Source organism: Anopheles coluzzii, chromosome 2 (assembly GCF_943734685.1).
Source record: "Anopheles coluzzii chromosome 2, AcolN3, whole genome shotgun sequence".
Lineage (NCBI taxonomy): Eukaryota > Metazoa > Arthropoda > Insecta > Diptera > Culicidae > Anopheles > Anopheles coluzzii.
In genome coordinates, this window is record NC_064670.1 from 73,644,622 (window position 1) to 73,669,552 (window position 24,931).

The 24,931-nt window shown below is 40.5% G+C and overlaps 1 protein-coding gene across 1 annotated transcript; it reads left to right on the plus strand.

Moving 5' to 3' along the window:
* The first annotated feature begins 23,045 nt into the window (after positions 1-23,045).
* LOC120960435 (trichohyalin-like) lies at positions 23,046-24,355 on the plus strand. The gene is made up of 2 exons (XM_040384336.2): positions 23,046-24,227; positions 24,302-24,355. Exons 1-2 carry the CDS (start codon positions 23,046-23,048, stop codon positions 24,353-24,355), a joined length of 1,236 nt encoding a protein of 411 aa, XP_040240270.2.
* Positions 24,356-24,931: the final 576 nt, after the last annotated feature.

The following is a 24,931-nucleotide window of genomic DNA, read 5'->3' on the forward strand; positions in this document are numbered from 1 at the left end:
TCAAGCCATCATCCGGAAAGCCATGAAATTTGTCCGCTTTTGCACAGTAGCTCAAGGCAGCTTTAATTTTCATACCGTCTATGGCAAGTACAACATTTCTTTCAATCTCACTTAAATTACAACACTTCTGTTTCATTGCCTTCAGGATTGTAGTGTTTAAACCAGGTTCGAAGCTTACTTCACTGGTCCATCGTTTGATGGTTCTTTTGGTTGGTAAGCACAACACTTTTGATCTTTGGACCATTTGATACGTACGAGGGCCACTTAAATACAGCGATACTGCAAACCTTTTCAGTTGCTTGCTAAACCGCCGCGCTCTCTTTATTTTAATTGAGTTTTGCAAGCTGCCATGCATTACTACATTTTGCTTCAGCCGCTGTAGTAGGTAATCATCAAGTCTTATTCGTTTTCGGCATCGTTTAAGGTCTTCGTTCAATATTCTAATTTTGCGTTTACTTTTCTCCATAGAACATAACCGTCTCTTGTTGCTTCTTTCTAAGGTTCGTAGCTTATTTTTCAGTGTCTTAATGGTGATCAGGAGTTGTTGAATTCTATTTTCGTCAGTTTGACTGCAATTATCCATCATATGTTTTATTTCTCCATCTTTTCTATTGTACGTTTCGATGACTACACTAAGTAGTAGTCCTGTTCAACGTTTGCGATACTTGCACAGTCATAATCAGAACTCACGACACGTTCTACGGTAGATTCAGCCCTCACCAGATGGTCTCCTCTAGCATGTCCTGTTTCAAATGCCATCATCATGTCATTTCCCTTATCGATTGTAGTGACAATTTCGGTTGTGCTCGAAGGTCTATAGATTATGCTTTCAGAGGGCATCGATTCACATTCTCCAAATATTTCCATTTCCTTGTACTGGAGATCTCTTAGCACGAATTCGACAGATGGGATTGCAACCATGTTCAGCCTATTAAAATTGATTTTTGTCTGGTTAACGTGTAGAGTTATTTATTATATTTACCCTTTATCAGTTCTTTTTGCATCTACCAGCGCATCGTACGTGAAATGATCAGAACATAATCTTTTATTTTGCAATGCTTGATATCCTCCTTTTATATATATCTCCTCCAATTCTCCAGACTGGCAATATTTTATCCATTTCTCACATCTTTCCTTTTGGTTTGGAAACGCATAGAAAGATTTACCCGTTTTTTGCATAATTATTCGAACAAAAACTTGCTTCACACTTCCTTCCCATTTTGTACGTTAAAAAGCTGTTTACATCTAAGCAGTGGTTGCTAAGATCGCGGGGAATCCCAAATGACAATCCAGCCTGCTCTCACTATGGCGAGCTCAATGACAGCAGCTTCATTCCATACTGAGAGGCTATCATCGTTTCTTCCTGCGTACTGAGCATGCTTGTTTTTTTCCCCTCGCTGAGGCGAGATGATTTTGTTTGAATGGTGAGCAGATCTATCGCCGATGATTGCTCTAATGAGATGATCAAGCAACAGCCGCTCACATGATGAAATCATGATGAGGTAGGATTTTGGAGTGAGTAAAAATATCTTCTCCACATCGAGCCGCCATTGTGTTGTGGTTTGAGGAGAACATTGGATCATTAACGAATTGTTTACATTTGTAAAACATGCAATAATTGACCGCGGACTACATTTCTCGATTCTTTTGTTGAAAGAGCATATCAAATATCCCAAATCAGTTAAAATATAGTGAAATACTTCACATGACACACGGTTCATTGAAGGAAACGTAAAATCATGTGTGGGAAGATGATGAACAACTTCCCGGGACAATCATTCAAGTACTGCCGCTAGGTAAGTGTAAAATACCCAACAAAGTGCTGTTGTCAATATAAAAAAGTTTTTAAATTGCAGAGGGTGATTCTTTCTCCATCACTGGCATCAATAAAAAATGAAGCAGCGTTTGACGATGAAGAAGATACCCTGTTGTGTGATGGCCATTAACCGTTAACGTTGAAAATCAAGAGCAATATTACATGGATTGAAAATACCTAGAGATGATACGCATCGAGTCGAATTTAAAACGGAAAATAATGGTCCACAAAAGCCATCTAATATTACATGAAAGGCCATCTTTTGGATATTTTTGATTGTTAGCAATGGCGGATTAAGACGAGTGGAGGCCCTAAGCGGTCACACAAAAGTAGAGGCTTGATTGAAGCGTCTAGCAGGGGATTGTATTAAATGTCCTAACCAGAGAAGGATTGAGTAGCAATTTTACTTGTGAGCGGGTGGTAGGTGCCTTTTTTGGGGCCCCTGGCCGACACAGATGTACGACACTTAAACAACTGAATTCGATGGAACACATTAAAACTGAGGGAAATACACAGCTAATCAATTACTTACAAAATAGTATAATTATATTGATTCGTGATGTATTTTGTAGTTCTGACCTGCATGCACAATTCTAAAACATTCCTATGAATCACAGAAAGGCCTAAAACCTAAAAGCCTGCCTAATAAACTTGACAAAAAACACCCGGCAAATAACCCTATAAAAACTAAATAAAATCACGTGCTTTTAATGGTTTGTAGTGTAAATTGAGTGACAGAGCCGGCTGGCCACATGTACATAACATGTGCTGTTTTGCAGTGAACTTACATCCTCCGTCATTTGCAAATTCATCCCTGCTTAGAGAGCGTACACTCCTTTTCCACTGCTAGTCACATTGTAATTGCTTCAGTCATTATTTGCACTTGGAGGATTTATACATTCTGTTTTCACAAATTTTCTCCAAATCCTTTTTCTTTGTCTAGCCTGGATCCTAAATCAGCAGCTACCATTAAAAAAGAATCAAATTTAGTTTTAACAATTAACGAAAACAAAATTCATTACTTGCACTCTCCATCGTTTACTCTTCATCATCCCTTGTTGTTTCTTGAACACCTAGAAATCATTAAAGGCAACACGATATCATCGTCAATATTTTCACTTGTGCGTGGATCTATTTCTGCTTCAAAATTCGATTCGTCTACTGGTGCCCTTTAAACGTCCAAAATTTCGAAGCCTTCAATGGTTTACAAGTTTAATTGAGCTGTTCTGACTTGATGTACTGCGGATCAAATCCAACCACGGCAGTACAACAAGTCAACAGATGAACAGAATAGAAAGGAAGAGTCAGAGTGTACTAGGGATGTAACGGTGGAAAAAAGTGAAAGAGGGGGGAATACCTTTTTTTCGCCATGACTACCATGACGATGATTGCACTGATTTTCCCCTTCCTTTTTTCTCACAGCACGCTGCTCATAGTGAGATCGCTTTCGTCTGAAAAGCGGAACGGAAAGCGACTCCAAGGTGTATTTATTGAGGAGGTGAATTATTAGCGCGTTTGCCGGGCGCCATCATTGAGTATTGTTATGTCAAATCGCATACAATTTTCTATACCCCCCTCCAGCCCTTCCCGATTTTAATACCGGAGCCCCCAGTATTGTTATGTCAAGTCGTGAAATGTCAATTTGCTCTGAGCACTTCACCTCCTAATATCCATACACCTTGAGCGACTCGCATCATATGTCAACCCGATTTTCCGTGCTGAAATTGTCATCCGGGATAGAGCTCATTTTGACAGAAGTGTTCGCCCTATGGGAAAATGACAGTTACTGCGAGTGGGACACTTTTGTAACACCAGTGTCACGTCGGTTTGTCGGTGGTATAAGTGCAATTGCTACATTTAAACAAGTTTTACTAATTTCTACCGCTTTATAAACCTACTTAAAGGAATCCTGGTGCAAACACCAACAAAATGCAATTCGAAATACTCATTACACGGCTTGAGCAAAGGCCTGATACAGCAAAAGATTCGTGAAAGGAAAGCAAACGGAATTTTGGAAACAACTTTCAAACGATTTGAAAGCAGCAGGGCCACCAGAAAAATGTGTTAAAGAATGGATAATGGTTAGATTGTATATGTTGTGAATTGTTTTTTTTTTTTCAAAAGGAACTAACAAATATTTAAAATTTTCTGGTGTGGAAAACTGTAAATATGTCAAGCTCCAAAGTCCCACTTTCACCGCTTGAAGAAAGAATTGCAACAATGTTATGCTACCAACAACAGGATGAGAGGCATTTGAGGGATCATTATGGCGTAGAAAATATCGACCCAAATGCCCGAAATGTTAGCAACTTCAACGACGGAATCGAGAGCGACATTTACAGGGTTTACCAGCATAATAAACAACTGTCCACTTGTTTATAACAATAGTCGTTTTGAATATACACCGCTGTCTACCACTTGCTCACACGTCAGATGGTGTAAGCTACTCTGTCCAATTCAATAACACAATTTTCGCCTTCGATTGCACAACGGTCGGATTCGGCACGGTTTCTTGTGGTTGTTGTATAATTAACAAAATTAATGTTTTGATTTATTGAAATTTATGGTTTATACTGCATATTGCTTGAATAAAAGAAACGTATTTGAAAATGTTTTGTTTTTGCAAAATTTGTCCCAACAAAACAAACAATGCCGAATCTGACAGTTGCTAATCGAAGGCGAAAATTGTGTTATTGAATTGGACAGAGTAGCTTACACCATCTGACGTGTGAGCAAGTGGTAGACAGCGGTGTCTATTCAAAACGACTATTGTTATAAACAAGTGGACAGTTGTTTATTATGCTGGTAAACCCTGTATGAACAGCAGCCATATTACAAGCCAAAGCAAACAACAGAAAAACTACCTGTGAACCCAGCACCACACTGCTCAATAGAGGAGAGCGATGAAGAAATTCCGCAACAACCACCCCAGAAAAAGCTAAAGCAACGCTCTGATAAATTAACCAATATGGCAGAAAGGCAAACAGATATATTATAAGAAACACACACAAAAACTCACCGAGAAAATCGTTAAATCTAATCAGGAAATATTACAAGCAATAACCAGTTTGGGTGATATCATAAAACAAAGCCAGTGCAATTGTGCATGTAGATGCGAACAACGTGAGAGCTTTTAAAACTCAATCATTTTAGTTACTCTTTACATAAGTTAGTTTTCGTAATGGTATCGCAAACTATAGTTAATTAGTTAATTAGCTATACAAAACGGATGATATTTTTTATGCTTAAATGTTTTTAAAACAAAATAATTTATTTTTTGAATTTCTTACAAGTTTTTAAGTAACATTAGATTTTAAGTAATACGACGATATGAATTAAAATCAAGAGAATTAAAAGGTGAATTTTAAGCCCTAGTTTGAATGCAATGAAGAGTATTTGTTTAAAAGTTTACCCGATAATTTATACACATATTGTGTAGCGCACAACACACATTAATAATTTTAAGGCATTTTACTGCTGTATGCAAAAGCTCTCTCTGTCCGGAAAGACATCGGAATCGACTTTTCAACACTCCGATCGTTCTTTCTATTATAATTATAGCAGCAGTGTGGAGCGTATTAAACTCAGCTTCAGCTGAATTTGCAGTCGCATTTCTACATGGCACAATCAACCAATCTGCCCTAGGGTAAGCGGAATCTCCTGTAAATAATCAAAAATGTATTTAGTTAAGTTCGTATTTTATGCTGAACATTTGCTCTTTTTACCTGATATTTTGAAGCCTGTTTCGAGATTACGATGTTTTATTGAGCAGAATCTTCCAACTGGACTTCTATTCCAAACGTGAGAATCGTGGCTTGCTCCGCCATATTTTGCGTTAACGAATCCAATTATCTGTGTATCATCACATACCTGCAATACAGCAATGATTTCATAAATACATTTTGAAAATGTCGTGTTTGCCACCGGCACGTAGAAATCTTTCCCAACACTTTGCTGAAAACTGCCCTCAGCAAAAAATCGTAAAACGGCTGCTAGCTTTTGTTCTGGAGTGATACCATGAGACCGCAATGGAGATATTTCATCCTTAATCTCCCAGATAATCTCCTCAAATATCGCAGGTGATACACGATAATCTCTGATGAACCTAGAATATACATAGGTTATTTTTCAGTTTGTTTACCTTATAAGATATTTATTACTTATTATAAGGCAGGTTCAACACATTTCTCTGAATTCTAAGATGTCTGCGGTATCTTTGCTCATTCCTTTTATCTTCTTGACGCTCCTCATCAATTAACATAATTAACGGTATCATGGCAGCGTTAACGAAACTTTGTTTTTTTTTTTAAGATTAAAGAGAAATTAAAGTGAAAATGAAAGTGTTTGAAACACGTTACAAACTGGTTGAAGCTACTATGACGTGATGTTTTTACGAATAACAAAGCACATTGACATTTACAGACACAATGTTAAAAGCTTACGTCAAGCGACAAAGTACGTAATATTGATACAGGCTGGATGATGTTAAAAAATGACAGTTGTGTTCAAGAAAAATTAAATTTTAATTTGACATTCAGGAAACATTCATAAACTTCATAAACTTCAAAACGAGTTCAAATATAACTCAAAATCCTTTTGGCCATCTTGGATGATATTTAATAGTAAAAGGCCCTTGAAAATCATCCTACAATTATTATTACAAGAAACATAAAAACATTTCATATAACTTTCAAGAATCAAACAACTATTATCTTATAATGAGCAGACCGATTCATCATTTTAAACACATTCTAATCTAAAGGCCTCGGGCCAAAAACTCGAGACGAAATCTAAAAACTCTTCTTCTTCTAAAAAATCCTAAATGCTGAAAAATGTATGGATATGACAGATCGGGAAAGTTGCCGTTGACACTTTGTATATGGATTTGACAGTACACAGAATTCCACGGCCGCGAAATTCCAGTCAGTGTATTTTTGACCTTACGTCAACAAGATTGTAAATCACCACCGAACACACAAAATCACTGTTATTTAAAAAAAGCGAAATCTTGTGAATACTTTTCTCCAAACGAAAATTGATACTCTTTTATTCAGGTAAAAGGATTGATTTCCGCGGAGGCGGTAACGCGTATAAGGCCCAACACATATGTACTGGAATTTTGCGTTAGCGTTATTCCGTCTGCTGTCAAACCTATGCACAAACTGTCATCGGCAATTTTTTCAATCTGCCATATCCATATATTTATCAGCAGTCGTGTCCCGGCAGTGAAATTCTGGCCCATGTATTTTTGGCAAAACAGTTCCGTAAAGATATCCAGCATGAGTATCTCTGAGTTTCTCAAAGACTCTATAAAAATAAACAAAAAATAATCTCTGTGTTTCTGCGATAGCGCGTTCGAATGACATTACATTTTTATGATTAGATTGTTATCCACCCGTGGAAACGCGCGTCGTGTATTTTAGGCCTAACATAAAATTCATACAGAGTAATACCTTGTTTACAAAACATGAGACATTTATAAAAGAATAAAAGAGTTTATTGAGCCTTTAAATCCGTGTTTTTCAAGTATTCGGCCTTGTTATCTGATGAAATTTTATAAAACGCCAAAAATAAACAATTTTTCAAACTACATTACAAAAAGTGATAGATGGCCCAATCTCTTTAAATGAATGAAAGACAAGACCTTGTTTTGCCATGTTTTCGAGCAGGTACTCGAATCTAATTCTAGCTTTTAGGCTAACCGTAACAATAGACGATGCGCAATCTCAGATTGCGCATATATTTATCTGTCAAACGGGTCGGTTTGATATATTTATCTGTCAAAAAAAAAAATATATCTCGGACATATAATCTTGAAAATTTATGCGCAATCTTGGCGCAATCTGAAAATGTATGGAAATGACGTTAATAGCTCAGGGTTGGCTACGCGAAATGACTTATGTTTTGATAAAACGAATATATGCGCAATCTGAGATTGCGCCACCGACAAACCGACGTGACACTGGTGTTACAAAAGTGTCCCACTCGCAGTAACTGTCATTTTCCCATAGGGCGAACACTTCTGTCAAAATGAGCTCTATCCCGGATGACAATTTTAGCACGGAAAATCGGGTTGACATTTGATGCAAGTCGCTTTCCGTTCCGCTTTTCAGACGAAAGCGATCTCACTATGAGCAGCGTGCTGCGAGAAAAAAGGAAGGAGAAAATCAGTGCAATCATCGTCATGGTAGTCATTGTGAAAAAAAGGTATTCCCCTCTTTTACTTTTTTCCACCGTTACATCCCTAGTACACTCTGACTCTTCCTTTCTATTCAAGTTCATCTGTTGACTTGTTGTACTGCCGTGGTTAGATTTGATCCGCAGTACATCAAGTCAGAATAGCTCTATTAAACATGTAAACCATTGAAGGCTTCGAAATTTGGGTCGTTGAAAAGGCACTAGTAGACGCATCGAACCTTGGAGCAGAAATAGATCCACGCACAAGTGAAAATATTGACGATGATATCGTGTTGCCTTTGATGATTGCATGGTGTTCAAGAAACAACAAGGAATGATGAAGAGCAAACGATGGAGAGTGCAAGTAATGAATTTGGTTTTCGTGAATTGTGGAAACTAAATTTGATTCTTTTTGAATGGAAGCTGCTGATTTAGGATCCAAGCTAGACAAAGAAAAAGGATTTGAAGAAAAGAATTGAAAACAGAACGTATAAATCCTCCAAGTGCAAATTATGACTAAAGCAATTTCAATATGACTACCAGTGGAAAAGCAGTGTACGCTCTCTAAGCATGGATGAATTTGAAAATAACGGAGGATGTAAGAACACTGCAAAACAGCACATGTTATGTACATATGGCCAGCCGGCTCTGTCAATCAATTTACACTACAAACCATTAAAAGCACGTGATTTTATTTAGCTTTTTTAGGGTTCATTGCCACGTGTAATTTTCAAGCTTATAAGGCAGGCTTTTAGGCTTTAGGCCTTTCTGTGATTCATAGGAATATTTTAGAATTGTGCATGCAGGTCAAAACTACAAAATACATCACGAATCAATACAATTATATTAATTTTTAATGTAATTGATTAGATGTGTATTTCCTTCAGTTTTAATGTGTATTTAGTTGTTGAAGCGTCGAACATCTGGGTCGGCCAGGGGCCCCAAAAATGGCACCTACCATCCGCTCACAAGTAAAATTGCTTCTCAATCCTTCTCTGGTTAGGATATTTTATACAATCCCCTGCTAGACGCTTCAACCAAGCCTCTACATTTGTGTGACCGCTTAGGGCCTCCATTCGTCTTAATCCGCCACTGCTAACAATCACCCACAATCCAAAAGATGGCCTTTCATGAAATATTGGAAGGTAGTGCGGCCCAGCCGCACTCGTTTTCTTTGCCATTATTTTCGCTTTTTGTACCATTATTTTCCGTTTTAAATTTGACTCGATGCGTATTCTCTTTAAGTATTTTCAATCCATGTATTCCTCTTGATTTTCAACGTTAATGGTTATCGCACAACTGGGTATCTTCTTCATCGTTAAACGCTGCTTCATGTTTTGTTGATGCCTGTGACGGAGAAAGAATCACCCTCTGCAATTTAAAAACGTTTTCTAACATGGACAACAGCACTCTGTTGGGTGTTTTACACTTACCTAGAGGCTGTAAATCAACTATTAGTTAGGTAAGATGTTCATCATCAAATGTAGACCGCGGTCAATTATTGCACGGTTTAAAAAAGTAAACAATTCGTAGATGATCCAATGTTCTCCTCAAACCACAACACAATGGCGGCTCGATGTGGGGAAGAAATTTTTACTCACTCCAAAATCCTACCTCATCATGATTTCATCATGTGAGCGGCTGTTGCTTGATCATCTCATTAGAGCAATCATCGGCGATAGATTTGCTCACCATACAAACAAAATCATCTCGCCTCAGCGAGGGGAAAAAACAAACTTGCTCAGTATGCAGGAGGAAACGAAGATAGCCTCTCAGTATGAGTTGAAGCAGCTGTCATTGAGCTCGCCATAGTGAGAGCAGGCTGGATTGTCATTTGGGATTCCCCGCGATCTTAGCAACCACTGCTTAGATGTAAACAGCTTTTTAACGTACAAAATGGGAAGGAAGTGTGAAGCAAGTTTTTGTTCGAATAATTATGCAAAAAAACGGGTAAATCTTTCTATGCGTTTCCAAACCAAAAGGAAAGATGTGAGAAATGGATAAAATATTGCCAGTCTGGAGAATTGGAGGAGATATATATAAAAGGAGGATATCAAGCATTGCAAAATAAAAGATTATGTTCTGATCATTTCACGTACGATGCGCTGGTAGATGCAAAAAGAACTGATAAAGGGTAAATATAATAAATAACTCTACACGTTAACCAGACTAAAATCAATTTTAATAGGCTGAATATGGTTGCAATCCCATCTGTCGAATTCGTGCTAAGAGATCTCCAGTACAAGGAAATGGAAATATTTGGAGAATGTGAATCGATGCCCTCTGAAAGCATAATCTATAGACCTTCGAGCACAACCGAAATTGTCACTACAATCGATAAGGGAAATGACATGATGATGGCATTTGAAACAGGACATGCTAGAGGAGACCATCTGGTGAGGGCTGAATCTACCGTAGAACGCGTCGTGAGTTCTGATTATGACTGTGCAAGTATCGCAAACGTTGAACAGGAACTTAGTGTAGTCATCGAAACGTACAATAGAAAAGATGGAGAAATAAAACATATGATGGATAATTGCAGTCAAACTGACGAAAATAGAATTCAACAACTCCTGATCACCATTAAGACACTGAAAAATAAGCTACGAACCTTAGAAAGAAGCAACAAGAGACGGTTATGTTCTATGGAGAAAAGTAAACGCAAAATTAGAATATTGAACCAAGACCTTAAACGATGCCGAAAACGAATAAGACTTGATGATTACCTACTACAGCGGCTGAAGCAAAATGTAGTAATGCATGACAGCTTGCAAAACTCAATTAAAATAAAGAGAGCGCGGCTTACCAACCAAAAGAACCATCAAACGATGGACCAGTGAAGTAAGCTTCGAACCTGGTGAAACGACTAATTTCTTTTTAAAAATAAATAAATTATTTTTATTTAATATTACGCCAAACCAACTAAAACTTTATTGCACGAGCCAAAACCACCACCAAACCACCTGATAACCGTTACCAAAGTGCCGCGTCTTTTTTTCGCCATCGCGCCGCAAAACCGCTTCGTTCGATCGCTCGCTCTCTCGGTTTTCGTTTCGCTCGTTCTCCTCTCGCAACTATCCGCAATATTTATTTCTCACGGCCGCCCCTTTAGCCGCAGCTACACGTAGCCTTATCGAAAACGGATCGTAGCGGGCAAGGTCGCTACATGTCATTACACTTTTTTTTTTCGAAAGCAAGAAAATTTGCATATGTGCCTTCTATTTCAAGCCTGCTGCCTGCATATTATCAATTCGTTCCATTATCCTACCACTTCCGTCGCATAAACGTGTACCGTGCACCAGCAATCGCTTTGTCTCTCATTAAGGATCTCTTGCTTCTTGGCTTATTAGCATCTCTCGCAACCTAAGTTTACGGATCGAACAACCTGCTTCGCTGTGCTTATTGTTTCGTCTTATTGTTTTAGGTGCTGTCTAATAATTTGCCGTGTGCTCGTTCAATCCTCTGCTAAGAGCAACCTCTGGGGGAGCATTTGATCAACTCTGTTCTATCAAATTCATCCGCTCAACCGCACCAGATCAACCTATGCCACTATGCCATCAATTCGCTTGCTTGCTTTTCGCTTCCATCCGTGCGTGTAGCGTTCTACCCGTGCGTGTAAAGTGTATATGTGTGTGTACAGTGGTGACGTGTGATGTGTGCCTCAAAGTGTTAGCCTGCTTAACGTTTTTTTTTTTTTTTTTTTTTTTTTTTTTTTTTTTTTTTTTTTTTTTTTTTTTTGTTTTTTTTTTCGAAATCCTTATTCACTAATTTTACAAATTTTTTCTTATGGATATACATAAAAATTAATATAATATGCTTATAAATCGATAACATCCTAATTTTAAACCCGTTCAGCTAAATTTGCATTATTATAAAAATGTTGATGCATATCCATTTACATTATTTTTCTTACCCTAATTTTTACTTTCGCTTAAAGTAGCCCTCGCTATGCCCTATTCTCAATCTGCTCCGTTTTCCCTAATCTGCCTAATCTAAACTTAACCCTAGTGCAGGGCATTTCCTCCTTTAGCACGTGCCTTATCCCGGGCAGACTCGGTTTTTTTTTTCATCTATTCTATTGTTTATTTATTTATTTTTTATTTTTTTATTCCTTAAACCTTTTCAACCTGTTGTTGTGGACCTTCTCTAGCCTTTTCCCATTTCTTATTACACATGTCTGATCGCTTGGTATTTCCACCACCTCATACGGTCCTCTCCAAATACCTTGCAACTTTTGCCCTACACCCGTTTGATTGTTCCGGACCACCACCATTTCCCCACACATGGGTTGCCACTCATTAGCGTTCTGGTCGTACTTTTCTTTTCTTTTGTGTTTCGATTGTATAAGATTTTCCCTAGCAATCAAGTGCATCTCTTTTAGTTTTGTTTGCATTTCTTCACAAAAATCGGAGTACAATCTTTTCCTCTCGTTTTGATTATAAATTGATGTGGGCAATCTAGCTTTCCTCCCGAAAACCAACTCATATGGAGTGTGCCCTGTCGAAGTGTTTATACACGTATTGTATTCCATAGCGAAATATGGTAATACTTTATCCCAAGTTTTATAATTTTTCCCGACAAATTGTCTTAAATATATTTTTAATTCCCTATTGGCTCTTTCAACTATATTTCCTTGAGGGTGGTATGCAGAAGTATTGATTTTTTTAATTTTTAGTAGTTTACATACATCTTTCATGACCTGGCTCATAAAATTTGTGCCCTGGTCCGTTACTAATTCTATAGGAACCCCTACAAGGCAAATAACCTCCTCTACAAAGGCTTTGGCTACTGTTGTTGCCTCTTGATTTCCCATGGGTGTTACAATAAGATATCTGGAGAGATCATCTTGGATAACCAATCCATATTTGTTTCCTTTCTCCGATTCTGGTAAAATCACAATATCCATGTATACTTTTTCAAAAGGATATTTTGAGGTGGTTGTGATTTGCATAGGAATTTTGTTGCATCTTCCTATCTTATTGAGCTGGCACGATTTACAACTTCTTACGTACCCTTCGATATCCTTGTCCATCCCCTTCCAAAAGAATAAGTCCTTAATCCTTCTTTTCATTCTTCTGGTTCCTAAGTGGCCTCCTAATGGAGCATCGTGAAACTCCTGAAGAACGGTGTTAATTTCAGATCTTTCTATTTCCACTTTATCAGCACCTGGTGTGTAATTTCGAAATTTTAATTTTGCTTTTTCTTTTAAATTGTTCAATTTGTCCCTCCTCTGTTTTTCTTGTTCGCTTGTTTCCCTTTCTAAATCCATTTTCATTAAATCTTCCCAGTGATTTGCCTGTTTAGTATCCATCATAGTTTGCCCACCGATACTTTCCTCTACTTCGTTATTTTAAACACTACAATCCTGAAGGCAATGAAACAGAAGTGTTGTAATTTAAGTGAGATTGAAAGAAATGTTGTACTTGCCATAGACGGTATGAAAATTAAAGCTGCCTTGAGCTACTGTGCAAAAGCGGACAAATTTCATGGCTTTCCGGATGATGGCTTGAAGAAACGAAACGAGCACAATAGGTCTTCGATATTGGCAACAGAAGCCATAACCGTCATGGTGCGTGGCATGTTTAAACCGTTTAAGCAGGTATGAGTTTGTTTTTTTAAGAATCCCTCTTAGTTTAAAGAATGATTCTCGGGTTTTTGAGAAACCCCAGACTGGTATTGCCATCGGTTACGTCTTGAAAATAATAAAATTTTACCATATTCTAACATCAGATTTTAAAATATCCTAAATTGTTTTTTGTTCATAGGGCTTAGGATATTTCATCACCCATAATACGTTAGGAAGCTGCAATCAATTGAAGATAATTAAGAATACCGTTCGTGCAATTAGGGAAGCTGGATTAAATCCTTTGGTTTTGACAATGGATCAATATGCAACAAATATCAAAATGGCCAAAGAAGCAGGAGCTACCATTGAGAAGCCTTTTTTCTTAGTTGATGGCATTCCAATATTTATTTGGTGGGATCCTCCCCATTTAACTAAAAGCACACGAAACATGATTAAAAAACACAATGCAGTGTTCAACAACAATATAGCTAGTTTTTCGGATATTGAGAAACTCTACGAAATTGATTCCTTTTCCAATCCAAGACTCGTACCGAAATTGACCGAAAAACACATAAAAGTTCCTCCATTTTCACCCATGAATGTCTCCCTAGCTACTAGAACACACAACACTCAATCCGTAGCTACAGGAATTCGATATTATGTCCGCACAAGTGAACTTCCAACCCGAGCTTTGCAAAGTGTCAAGTTTATTGAAATGCATGACAAACTATTTGATGTATTTAATAGTAAAAGCAAGATTTGTTCAGCTAAGGTATAGTAATTATGTAACAGCTACATAATTAAAAAAATAACTCTTATCAAATATTTCCATAACCATTGAAAGGAGCTTTGTTAGAAGGCTCTCAACACTGGGCTTTTCTGAACGATGCCAAATCAATATTGAACAAGTTGTTTTACACAAAAAAATCCTGCTTTGATCGTACAAAGGTATTGTACATAAATTTATTCAAAACCATGTTCTAACGCACTAAGTCTTTTACAGGCAAAAGAAGAATCAAAACATCTAACCGCCGTACAACGAAAGCCAAATTATATTCGAGGATTTTTGAGTGATATAAACTGCCTCAAGCTCCTCTGGGATCATCTACAAGATGTTTTTCATGCAGAGTATTTATGTACCAACCCGTTATGTCAAGATTTTTTGGAAAATTTGTTTTCCGATATTCGACGAAAATGTGGAAGCAATGATTCCCCTGACGCACTGCAATTCGGCACCGCTTTCAAATACGCAGCTATTGAAGCTAGCTTTAAATCATGTCACGGCGTAAATTGTGAACCAGACAACACATTTAATTTGGTTACTTACCAGGACTACAAACAAACAAACGTTTCTGAAAAAAATACTCCACATACCTCAAAATAATTCTTCCTCCATTGGGTACATCGAAGCCACTGGAAATAACGACTAGAGAACTCAACGGACTGTTATATGTAGTTGGAGCATCAGCCCGTAGGTTGCCTCATAAGAAATGTGTCCACAATTTAGTGCAAGAAAGAAACATCGAAACCAGAAAGGATGATGCATACCAATTTATCAAGCTGAAGCAACTAGCGACCTCAAATTTCTTGAATTTACCCAACAAGAAACTGTTCGATATTGGAGTGCTTTGCTTTGTAGCTTTCAATCAAATTTTTTCCAAATATTTGAGCAAAAACAAAGAGGGTGTTAAAACAAGGCTCAAGCGCTACATCAATTATGATCTTTTTGACGATGGTTTATGTCAGTCATGTTTCATGTTATTGATTGATAAAATATTCAATACGTTCATACAGGGATTTCTAAAAAAAACTAAAGCTCAACAAGTTTCCAAAATAAGCATTAAAACCTTCAAGAGAAATCGAAAGGCGGGGCGAATGTGTTTACCGCTATAAATGTTATTAATGTGTTTTGTTATGTTGTTATTAGTTTTTTTTTATTTTAAGAATACATGCCGGAAATTTCCATATACCAACAAAAATTAATTTATAAAAAATATAAAGTTAAAACATCATAAAATCCTCTGAGTGTTTGACAATATCTATGAACATTTTCGATTGATTTTTTTACTCTTTTTGACTTCTATCGCAAACACCGATTACGAATGATTTATCTGTTTTATATTGGTTGTTTTATGTTATCAATCTCGAAAAAAGCAATTAGTAATATTAATAACAATAATATCAATAACGATTGTCGGTGCTACAGTTGTTAAGAGATGCACGAAATTTTTGTATACAATCAGCGAGAAGATTCAAACAGTTAACTGTGATTTCAAAACGTATGGCTGTTTCTCGTATGTGTCAATGCAGAATAGTAAGCGAATCATTCTAGAGATGGCGCTAGTGTTTAACGTATTTTCATTTGAAATAAGGAGACAACTTTTGAAGCTCATTTTGTTCGAAGTGTCATGTCGGTTTGTCGGTGATTGCGCATCGTGTATTAATACGGTAATATTTTCTAGGCTGAAAATCGCAGGCTACTTGATTGTGTGGTTTTGTATGGATTGTTTACATGATTTCAGCCTCCAACTGTCAAATTCCATACAAAAAACTGACTAGAATTGTGAAGGCCCCCAATATCTGGCCTGCTTTGGAGAAAACTCTCTCACAAGGCACCGAAGTACCTGGTATGCAAAGGTTTTCCGTTGCTAAAATGTACAATGTTGGATATTTCATACGATTTTCTTGTCACCATGATAGAGGATCTTGTTCCATTGCAATTGCATTTACCTTTAAGTTACAAATTAATTTTGTCTTCCGCAAGTTCCCTAAGAGTATAAGATGTTTCCAATTCAGAATGACAGACTATGTCACCATATACAGTGAACCCTCTCTTGTTTGAGAGGCGATGGGACTGTCGAATAACAGGGGTTTTCAAATTACAGAGGTAGAAGGTGAATGAAAGGTCCATCCAAACAAGAAAGAGACAGAACATTTAGTATGCAGCCTTAACTGTTGCTATAGGAAACTGCGAACAGGATTGCCAATTTGAGCATACATCATTCAATAACCATGGCAACACAATACACAAATAAGAGGGGCACAGATTTCAGAGGTTTTCCAAATTAGAGGAACAAAAATGTACTGGAAATCAAGGGACTGTGCAAAATGTTCAAATAAGAGAGGTTTTTCAAATTGGAGAGGTGTCAAATAAGAGAGGGATCACTGTAATAAGTTTGCATTAGTATTAGATTTGAAAGCATCCTCTCTTACCGATATTTGTTTGCTCTCCTGAAGGGGAAGCATATCCGTTAGTATCAAATCATGTGTTTTTTTAGTTTATCGGGTTCATTCTGAAATCCCGCTTTCATCGCACGTAGATCTAGGAACAATGCTGTCCAAATATGATGGTTATCTCTATACACTTTAAGTTTTTCTTCTGTGTTTTCAACTAGTAAAGATATCAAAGTCTTTGCTATTGAACAACGAATTAGTCCCAAAAGTAAAGTTGAAGTTTCACGCAATAATACATTAGTTAATAAGCCAACGTGTGAAAGGGTCGTATGTTTCTCCGCCGAAACTAATTTAGTAGCTGATGCAAAATATTTAAGTGCCTAGAATGATTGCTCGATAATTACCCAATCAGTGGGTGACAAGTGGGTTTTCATTTTTAAGCTATCTACGCACGAAAGAATGGGTATTTTATTTTTAATGAATCTGTCCATCATGTCAAATGACGAGTTCCATCCAGTTGGGACATTTTTTTTTAGTTTAAGTATTTCATGATTACAGTTTTTTTTTGAGTTGAAGCAAGCATTTCTGATGCTATATTACTTTTTTTTAAATACATGACTACTCGTGTAACTTCATCAACTGTTGTAAGGATAGACTTTTCTATTGAGTTTCGTACTATCAGATTTAGATTATGCGCAATACAAGGTATACGTGGGAAATTTAAATTATTGGCAGCTGCTATCATATTTTTAGCGCTGTCGGTCACTATGACAACTACTCTTTTTTCTATTTCAATTTTTTTTTAAACTTCGGTGATCCACGAGGCGATCTGAGAACCTGTATGCGACCCTTTAAATTCAGAGCATTTAAGAACTTTTGAATGCAATTTAAGACTCTCATCTATGTAATGGGCAGTCAGTGCATGAAAGCTAATGTTATTCATGTTTGACAACCCATCAGACGTCAATGCAATAGTTTTGCTGATCCTACATTTTTTTTTAACTTTTTCCATCTCTTCATTATACACACTTGGCAATAATGCATTGGATATCGTCTTCCTGCTAGGAAGTGTGTAATTAGGATTAAGTGTATGCAAGAATTTTTGGAATTCTTTACTCTCGACAATTGTAAACGGAAGACATTCCTTAGTTATAAAATCTAAAAGCATCCTATCAAGCTGCCTTTTTGTATCCTGACTCACTGGTTTATGCAAATAATTATAAAAAGAGTTCGTTGAAGATGGAATACTTACTTCGCCTTTATTATCCAAGCATGAACCGGATGCTGGGGTTTCATTCGATGCAGAAGCATTAGCTATATCATTTGGGGAGTTTCGCGGTGGCTGGTTTAGATAAGGCACTGTTGGATGTTTGGTGAATAAGTGACGCTTCAAATTTGAAGTAGTAATTTTCGAAAAGCTTAATACTGTCAGGCAATACTTGCATTTTGGCGCCTTTTTCCACCATTTTAAAATGATACACAACTCTAAGAGCTTCAAGAACATTTCCACGTTTTTAACAGCGATTATGCACTTGGCCTATCTGCTCTCTGGTCGACAGAAGTTTGTCAAATCTGAGCAAAGACGCAAAATAGACGCAAAAATGTCACCAATATTCTTAACACTTACCTATACCTTGTCATACACAATATCATACACGCTCAATATAATAAGCTGTGTACCTCTGGGTCAAAATGATGAAATCAGTTAAGTTGTGTACGTACGATTTCCACACCAAAAGAACACTATCGATCCCTTTCGAACGCGTTCGATTCAATTGTATAGGTGCGACTTCCACACCAACAGAACTCGTATCGAACATTGACGAATCCGTTCGAACGCGTTCGATGAATTCAATCGTATAGATACGATTTCTACACCAAGAGAACACTGATCGAAAACTGATGGATCAATAAATTTTTAGCTGTCAGTAAATTGTCTTTTGAAATCAATTGCAACTTTTGAAAAGTCTATAGCGCTCACCCTAAATTATATGCTGCTGGTAAGAAATCAATGACGACGATTTAATGTAAAACCCTTTAATAGTTCTCGCAAAGTTCGTTAGTGCTTGTTCCTGACTGTTCCTGCTTGGTACTTTCGGTGCTGTTGGTGCGTACCAGCACATTCCTGTAGTTGCTGTATTCTTGCTCGTTTCCGGGAAACGGACCATCAAAGTCCCCAAGCCAGCATCCCCTCGGTTGGTGAGTATAACAAGTCACAGGTAAGGAAGGTTGTAGGGACAAGTGAAGCAATTTTTACCAGCCACCACAGTGCCGGTCACTCCTTACCGCAAACAAGTAAGAATGGGGAACATGAGGACGATGTGGATAAGTTTGCCGGCTTCGTTGATGATGTTTTTTTTCGAAAACCACCTTAATTCAGTTCGACACTGCACTGGAAAATGCAAATGATTACCGAACAGCTCGAAGACGAACTCAACGAATTTGTCACAAAACCGTCTGCATCAATTGTTCCTGCCGTGAAGCTTCGAGTAGACACAATGGCAGAGAAATACAATGGTCTCCAAGAACAGTTATATGATGGCAAAAATTATAGTAATGAAGATAAGCAACGCGATCGAAAGTATAACTACCCGCTGCGCAAAGCGACGGAAGAACTCATGGAGTTCTGAGAATTTTATCATGCCTTCCTTTTCTCTCCAATGGCAAATTTGTCGAGCAGCTCGTCGAGCTACCCGTCCCTGGCTCCGCCTCATACCCCTCGCCTGAGCGCGCTGCCGAAGGTTTGGATGTGTTGGTGCGTCAGACGGCCAATCGCTGTCAGCCGTCGTCCGTGCTTTTTCCCTCCATAGCGCTATCTCTTTCTCGCGTGTGGACAATGTTCATGAGTTGCTGTGGCGTTTAAAAAACCGTTCATACACATTGCGGCGATGAAGTTGCATTTTTATAAATCAAACCAAAAAAGCGCAATGTAAAAATGATTACGGAATCGCTAGCGCACTATGGAGGGTTTGCTGTGCAACGCGCAGAACCCTAATTCGCATTGACACGTTCAGCCCGGCGCTGATTTTCATCAACTTTCCGTTCGGCCGGCATCTAGAACGCAAGGTGATTATGATACCGGCATCCTGGAAAGTTCACTGGCAGTCCCTGGGGCCTGCCATCGATCTGAACGTGTTAAGCATTAAACACAACTTTGTTACACTAAGCTTTTGCTTTCGTATGGTGTAGATTACACAGATATGCTAAGCATCCTGCGCATGGTTGTGAGTGTGCGTGTGTATGCAAAACTGTCGCCGAATGTATGCTCTTCCGGAATGTTATGATCCATAGGTCAAAGAAAGGAAGGTGTTGATGAAAGGCGGAAAGACGAATTGAGGCACCTGTCAATGGTAACTGATGACCGGGAGGAGGGGGTACTGAGACACAGCTGTTGGGAGATTGCACAGTATACTTAAATTGCCGGCGGATGGGGGGGGGGGGGGGGGGTTGGCCATGGGACCCCTACGATCATCGGTCGCGGGCCCTAAAATTGTTATCGCCATGGGGGGAGGCGAGGTGCAAATGGTTCTCCAGCCACGGAGTCGTAACGACCATCTTTCTGGGGGCCCTTGTCGCTAATACTCTGTCCAATTGTAGACATACGGCATACTACAGACTAGAGATCTTCGGCGACCGCCTAGTCCGCCTACCGTTAGGTCCGCCGCTGGTTCATGACGGTGTTTTTTTATCGTGGAGGTCCATCCTTCCCCCTGCCTGCAGCGTATACATCGAGCAGGAGACAGTGTGGCAGTACCCCCGTCGTGGGTTCTAACCGCGTACGAACCGTCCGCCGTATCAAGAGGTGACTATCCGGCTACGTGGTACTCAAGTCCTGAAAAGGCCGGCATGATCGCGTTGGCTATTACGCCAATAATAATAATAATAATAATAATAATAATAATAATAATAATAATAATAATAATAAAAAGAACTTAGCGTAGCAGTCCACACCCGGGTAAGAATTTGTCTTGACTTTGTTGCTACCGGGCTACCGCTGTGACGCGACAAATGCACGGAATGCACTCGATCAAAACATGAACCTACCGGTCCGAACCCATTCCAAGGCATTGCCGGTCAATCGGCGTCATGATAACTACTCCAAACCAACAAGCCACCAGATTCTGGACGGACAGGTGCAGCACCATACGTGCACCGTAATAAACAAATCCAGAATCCTCTTTGGTATGGATTCAATTCAAAATGTTGTTTCCACTTGCGTCCGCTAGCTGATTTGGACATAAATGTGCAACATATCACACGCACGTTTGCTTAGATCCTGTGTCTTTTTAATACCCCCAACAGCAGAGCCGATCGCAAAGATGCCAATGCCAATGGTTGTGTTGTCTCTCAGGTAGCGAGATCGAAAATGCGTGGTATTTTGTAGCCGCAGCGGATGAAAATGTACGCATCAGAATAAAATAGTTTTAGGGTTTCCAAACGCACGCACACACACAAACACACAAACACGCTCGTGCAAACTCACACACAAACACGCGCGCGCAAGCTCGCACACACACACACACACACACACACACACACACACGCGCGCGCGCGCGCGCGCACACATGCATGAACGCGCGCACGCCAGCACGCACGCACTCATACACACGCACGTACGCGCGCCCGCGAGCATGAAAGCGCGCACGCCAGCACGCACCCCCGAAGTCGCGCAAGCACGCACTCCCCCCCCCCCCCTCACTAGACCACCTCCCCCTCCACGCATGATCGATTACGGCTACCTTATCGGTCGAACGGTTGGTTCAGCTTTCTTGTAGCATCCTCATCCCTAGCGCCGGACGGGGTGGGGGATCGCGGCATGATAGAGTGAATGGTCACTTTCCCCGCGCTGTGTGCGTGTGTGTGTCGAGACCCAAAAACTCGAGACAGATTTCGGCACATTAAAAAAAATATTTTATTGCCACTATACATTGTGCTACATGATGCTTAGAAGGTCGTTGAAGCATCAAACATGTTCAAATTAAAAAATATTAGATTAGTGTTAGACGTTCTCCTACGCTTGTTTTAAATAGGCTTCTTCACCCTCAATTGGCAGGGGCATCGAATGGTCTCATCACCAGCGGCACGAAATAAAATAATCCATCAATACACCGATAACACTTTGAATCCCAATCCAGCTTCTCCCACAGCGTCTCAAGGTCACACACAAATTAATAAATGCTAACACCCACCAATAACAATACACAACCGCAATGCACATATATGAATCAACGCATACACCACAAACACCCAATCAGCTGGCGGCGGAAGGCACGGGCTGAAGCGCAAGTAAGGCAAGGCAGGGCGAGGGAGGGAGAAGAAGCGGACGAAAAAATGGGCGCCAATTTTTTTGATTTTTTTGACCGTTTTTTTTTGCTCCGCCGCCCGAACTGTCCGAACTGCCCGAACTGCCCGAACTGCGCGACCCAGCGCAGAAATCGCTGAAGAACAGCGCGGGAGACCAGGCCAAATCTGCGCTGGCCAGCGCAGATTTTGGTGCATTTTCTGCGCTGGAAACTGCTCGAATTTGCGCAGCGGGTATATAGAAAATTAACAAATGCGTTGGAAGAGGCTATTTGCGAAGTCAATAATAAACCATCTGTATCTACATCTTTAACAGAAGTTTAACCTACTTCAGTTATAGTGCAGCAATATCCGCTTCCTGCATCGCTTCCCTCTTTTAACGGGAGTTATGAAGCCTGGCCAAAATTCAAGGCAATGTTTCTTGACATCATAAAAAGAAGCAGTGACAGTGATGCAGTTAAAATTCATCATTTACATTTAGATTGGACGGTGTGTGTGTTCAGCGTGATCGGATGTGTTCGTGTAGCTCCAAGCCCGGATCGGTCATAAAACAGTTGATATTGACAAAGTTTACGGAATTCAGATGCACACATCGAGAGGAGTAGGTGATTTGCACAAGGATTTAGTGAAGGTTTTGCGAATACCACAGGAACCACAGCGGAAATAAGCGAAAATTATTGTCGTCGGCTCACAGTCTCGCACACAATCGCAATTCGCATAAGCAGAGGGAAGCGTGAAAACAAACAAAAAAGGGGGGATATAGGGTAGGATTCAAGGATTGAAAACAGCTAAAACTCGTGTCAGCGCGGTTAGACGGCCGGATCCGAGGATCCAGACGGCGGAGCGGCACGCAGCAGCAGTACAGCGGCTCAGAAAGTTTACAGCGGTACGTACCAAAAAAAAAGACGATATGATAGCGGCAACAGCATGAATGGAACCGCGAAGACGCTCCGAACGAGAACAATCCCAATGGATTGTAGCAGCGGGGCGATTCCAAAAAAGCCAAATGCTATGGCTGTAGCTACAAAGGCTCGCATTGACACGGGCCTCACGAAACGCTCAAGCGATGTGAGCGAATTGCGCTTGCTGCTCGAAGAATCGCGCATGGAAAAAGCGGAACTGCTTGAGGAGTCACGCAGAGAGAAAACGGAGCTGCAGGCTGTGATTACCCAGCTCCAAGTCGAGCTCGGGCTTATGCGGCAGCAGCTTGCAGAAAGCTCTGAACGGGTAGAACGCGCAGCACAGGAGGCGCGGGAAGATGCCAGGCGTCGCGAGGACGCCCTCAGAGAGGAAGCCGAAAAACGCACGAAGGCGTTATGCGAAGAGGCCCAGCGCGATCGGGAGCTGATCTCATTGCTTATGGGAAACAGTTCCAAACCCAGCCATTCAAGAGGCAACCAGCAACAGCAGCAGCAGCAGCAGCGAAAACAACACCGACAACCATCACGGCAGTCACTAACTGTGCGACAGTCGCAAGAGTTGCAACCGTCACTACGTCAGCTCCAACGACAGCACCAGGAAAGTGAATTGATAGAAGAAGCCTCATCGTCAGCGGGGACACTCGAGGATTCCTTCGCAGAAGTTGTCCAGCGAAAGTCGCGTCGTTGGCAGGAGCTGCGGACGGAGCGGCGGAAACAACAACAACACCAGCAGGAGCAGCCGAGGGCGGGTCTGCAGACAACAGACGCAGCTGGTCAGCAACATCAACGGTGCGAAAACCTGCAGAGACGCTCTGCTCGGAAGAGGCCAGATGAAATATTCGTGGCACCGGGTACGGGTCAAACCTATCAAACGCTGTACGAAAAAGTTCGTTTGAACCCGAATCTGGCTGAGGAAAATCGCCAGATTCGAAGGGGACATCGAACGGCGCGCGACCACCTGCGCCTTAAACTGGAGCGCAACGCTGACGCTATAGCCCTCATGAAAAAAATACAGGAAGAGTTAGGTGAGATGGGTACTGCGCGGGTTGTCACTGAGATGGCGGAGATAATTATCACCAATATTGACATGTTGGCCACGGAGGAGGACATCCGCAAGACATTCCAGACAGTGTTAGAGAAGGAGGCGACGCTGGCTACTATCAACATCTGGGAGCGGCGCGATGGTTCACAGCGTGCCCGAGTGCGATTGCCACGCAGCGACGCCAACCATCTCATAGATAAGCGGCTCCTAATTGGCTACTCTTGCTGCATGGTACGAGAAGCACCGAAACCGTTGCCAAATTCGCGCCGTTGTTTTCGGTGCCTGGAACGCGGCCACATGTCCAGGGACTGCCAGGGGATCGACAGATCCGGCATGTGCCTGCGCTGTGGAGCGATTGACCACAAGGCAGCCAACTGCAATAACGACCTAAAATGCATGATCTGCGGCGGCCCGCATCGTATCGCCGCCGCCTCCTGTGCGATAACAACACGGACTTGTTGATGGATATTTTACAAATAAATCTCAACAAGAGCAGGACTGCGCAAGATCTTGCGCTCAATACGATGCGGGTAGAAAAAGTGGACGTTATGCTGTTGTCGGAAATCTACGGAGTTCCCCAAAATAACGGCAACTGGGTGGTTGACTGCGACAAAAAGGTGGCCATAGTAACCAGCGGAGTGCGATACCCTATCCAGCGCATCCGAAGTGTCCGAGTTCCGGGCGTCGTGGTAGCAGACGTCAATGGGGTAACGATTGTGAACTGCTACGTTCAACCTCACATCGGAGTGGCGGAGTTTGAGGGGATCTTAGACCGGATCTTCGTATTGGCCCAAGGCCATCCACGGGTGCTGCTGGCAGGCGATTTCAACGCCTGGCATAACGCTTGGGGGAGCGAGCGTACCAACCAGAAAGGTGAGGCGCTTCTCCAGCTGGCCAACAGTCTCCAGCTCGAAGTCCTTAACGTCGGAACCGAA

What these genes read in the sequence shown, in the direction of transcription:
- LOC120960435 (XM_040384336.2), top strand. Translation starts at nt 23,046, where the DNA reads ATGGCTGTAGCTACAAAGGCTCGCATTGACACGGGCCTCACGAAACGC. An exon ending in TTGGCTACTCTTGCTGCATG is followed by an intron (nt 24,228 to 24,301) that starts GTACGAGAAGCA and finishes CCACATGTCCAG; the next exon opens with GGACTGCCAGGGGATCGACA.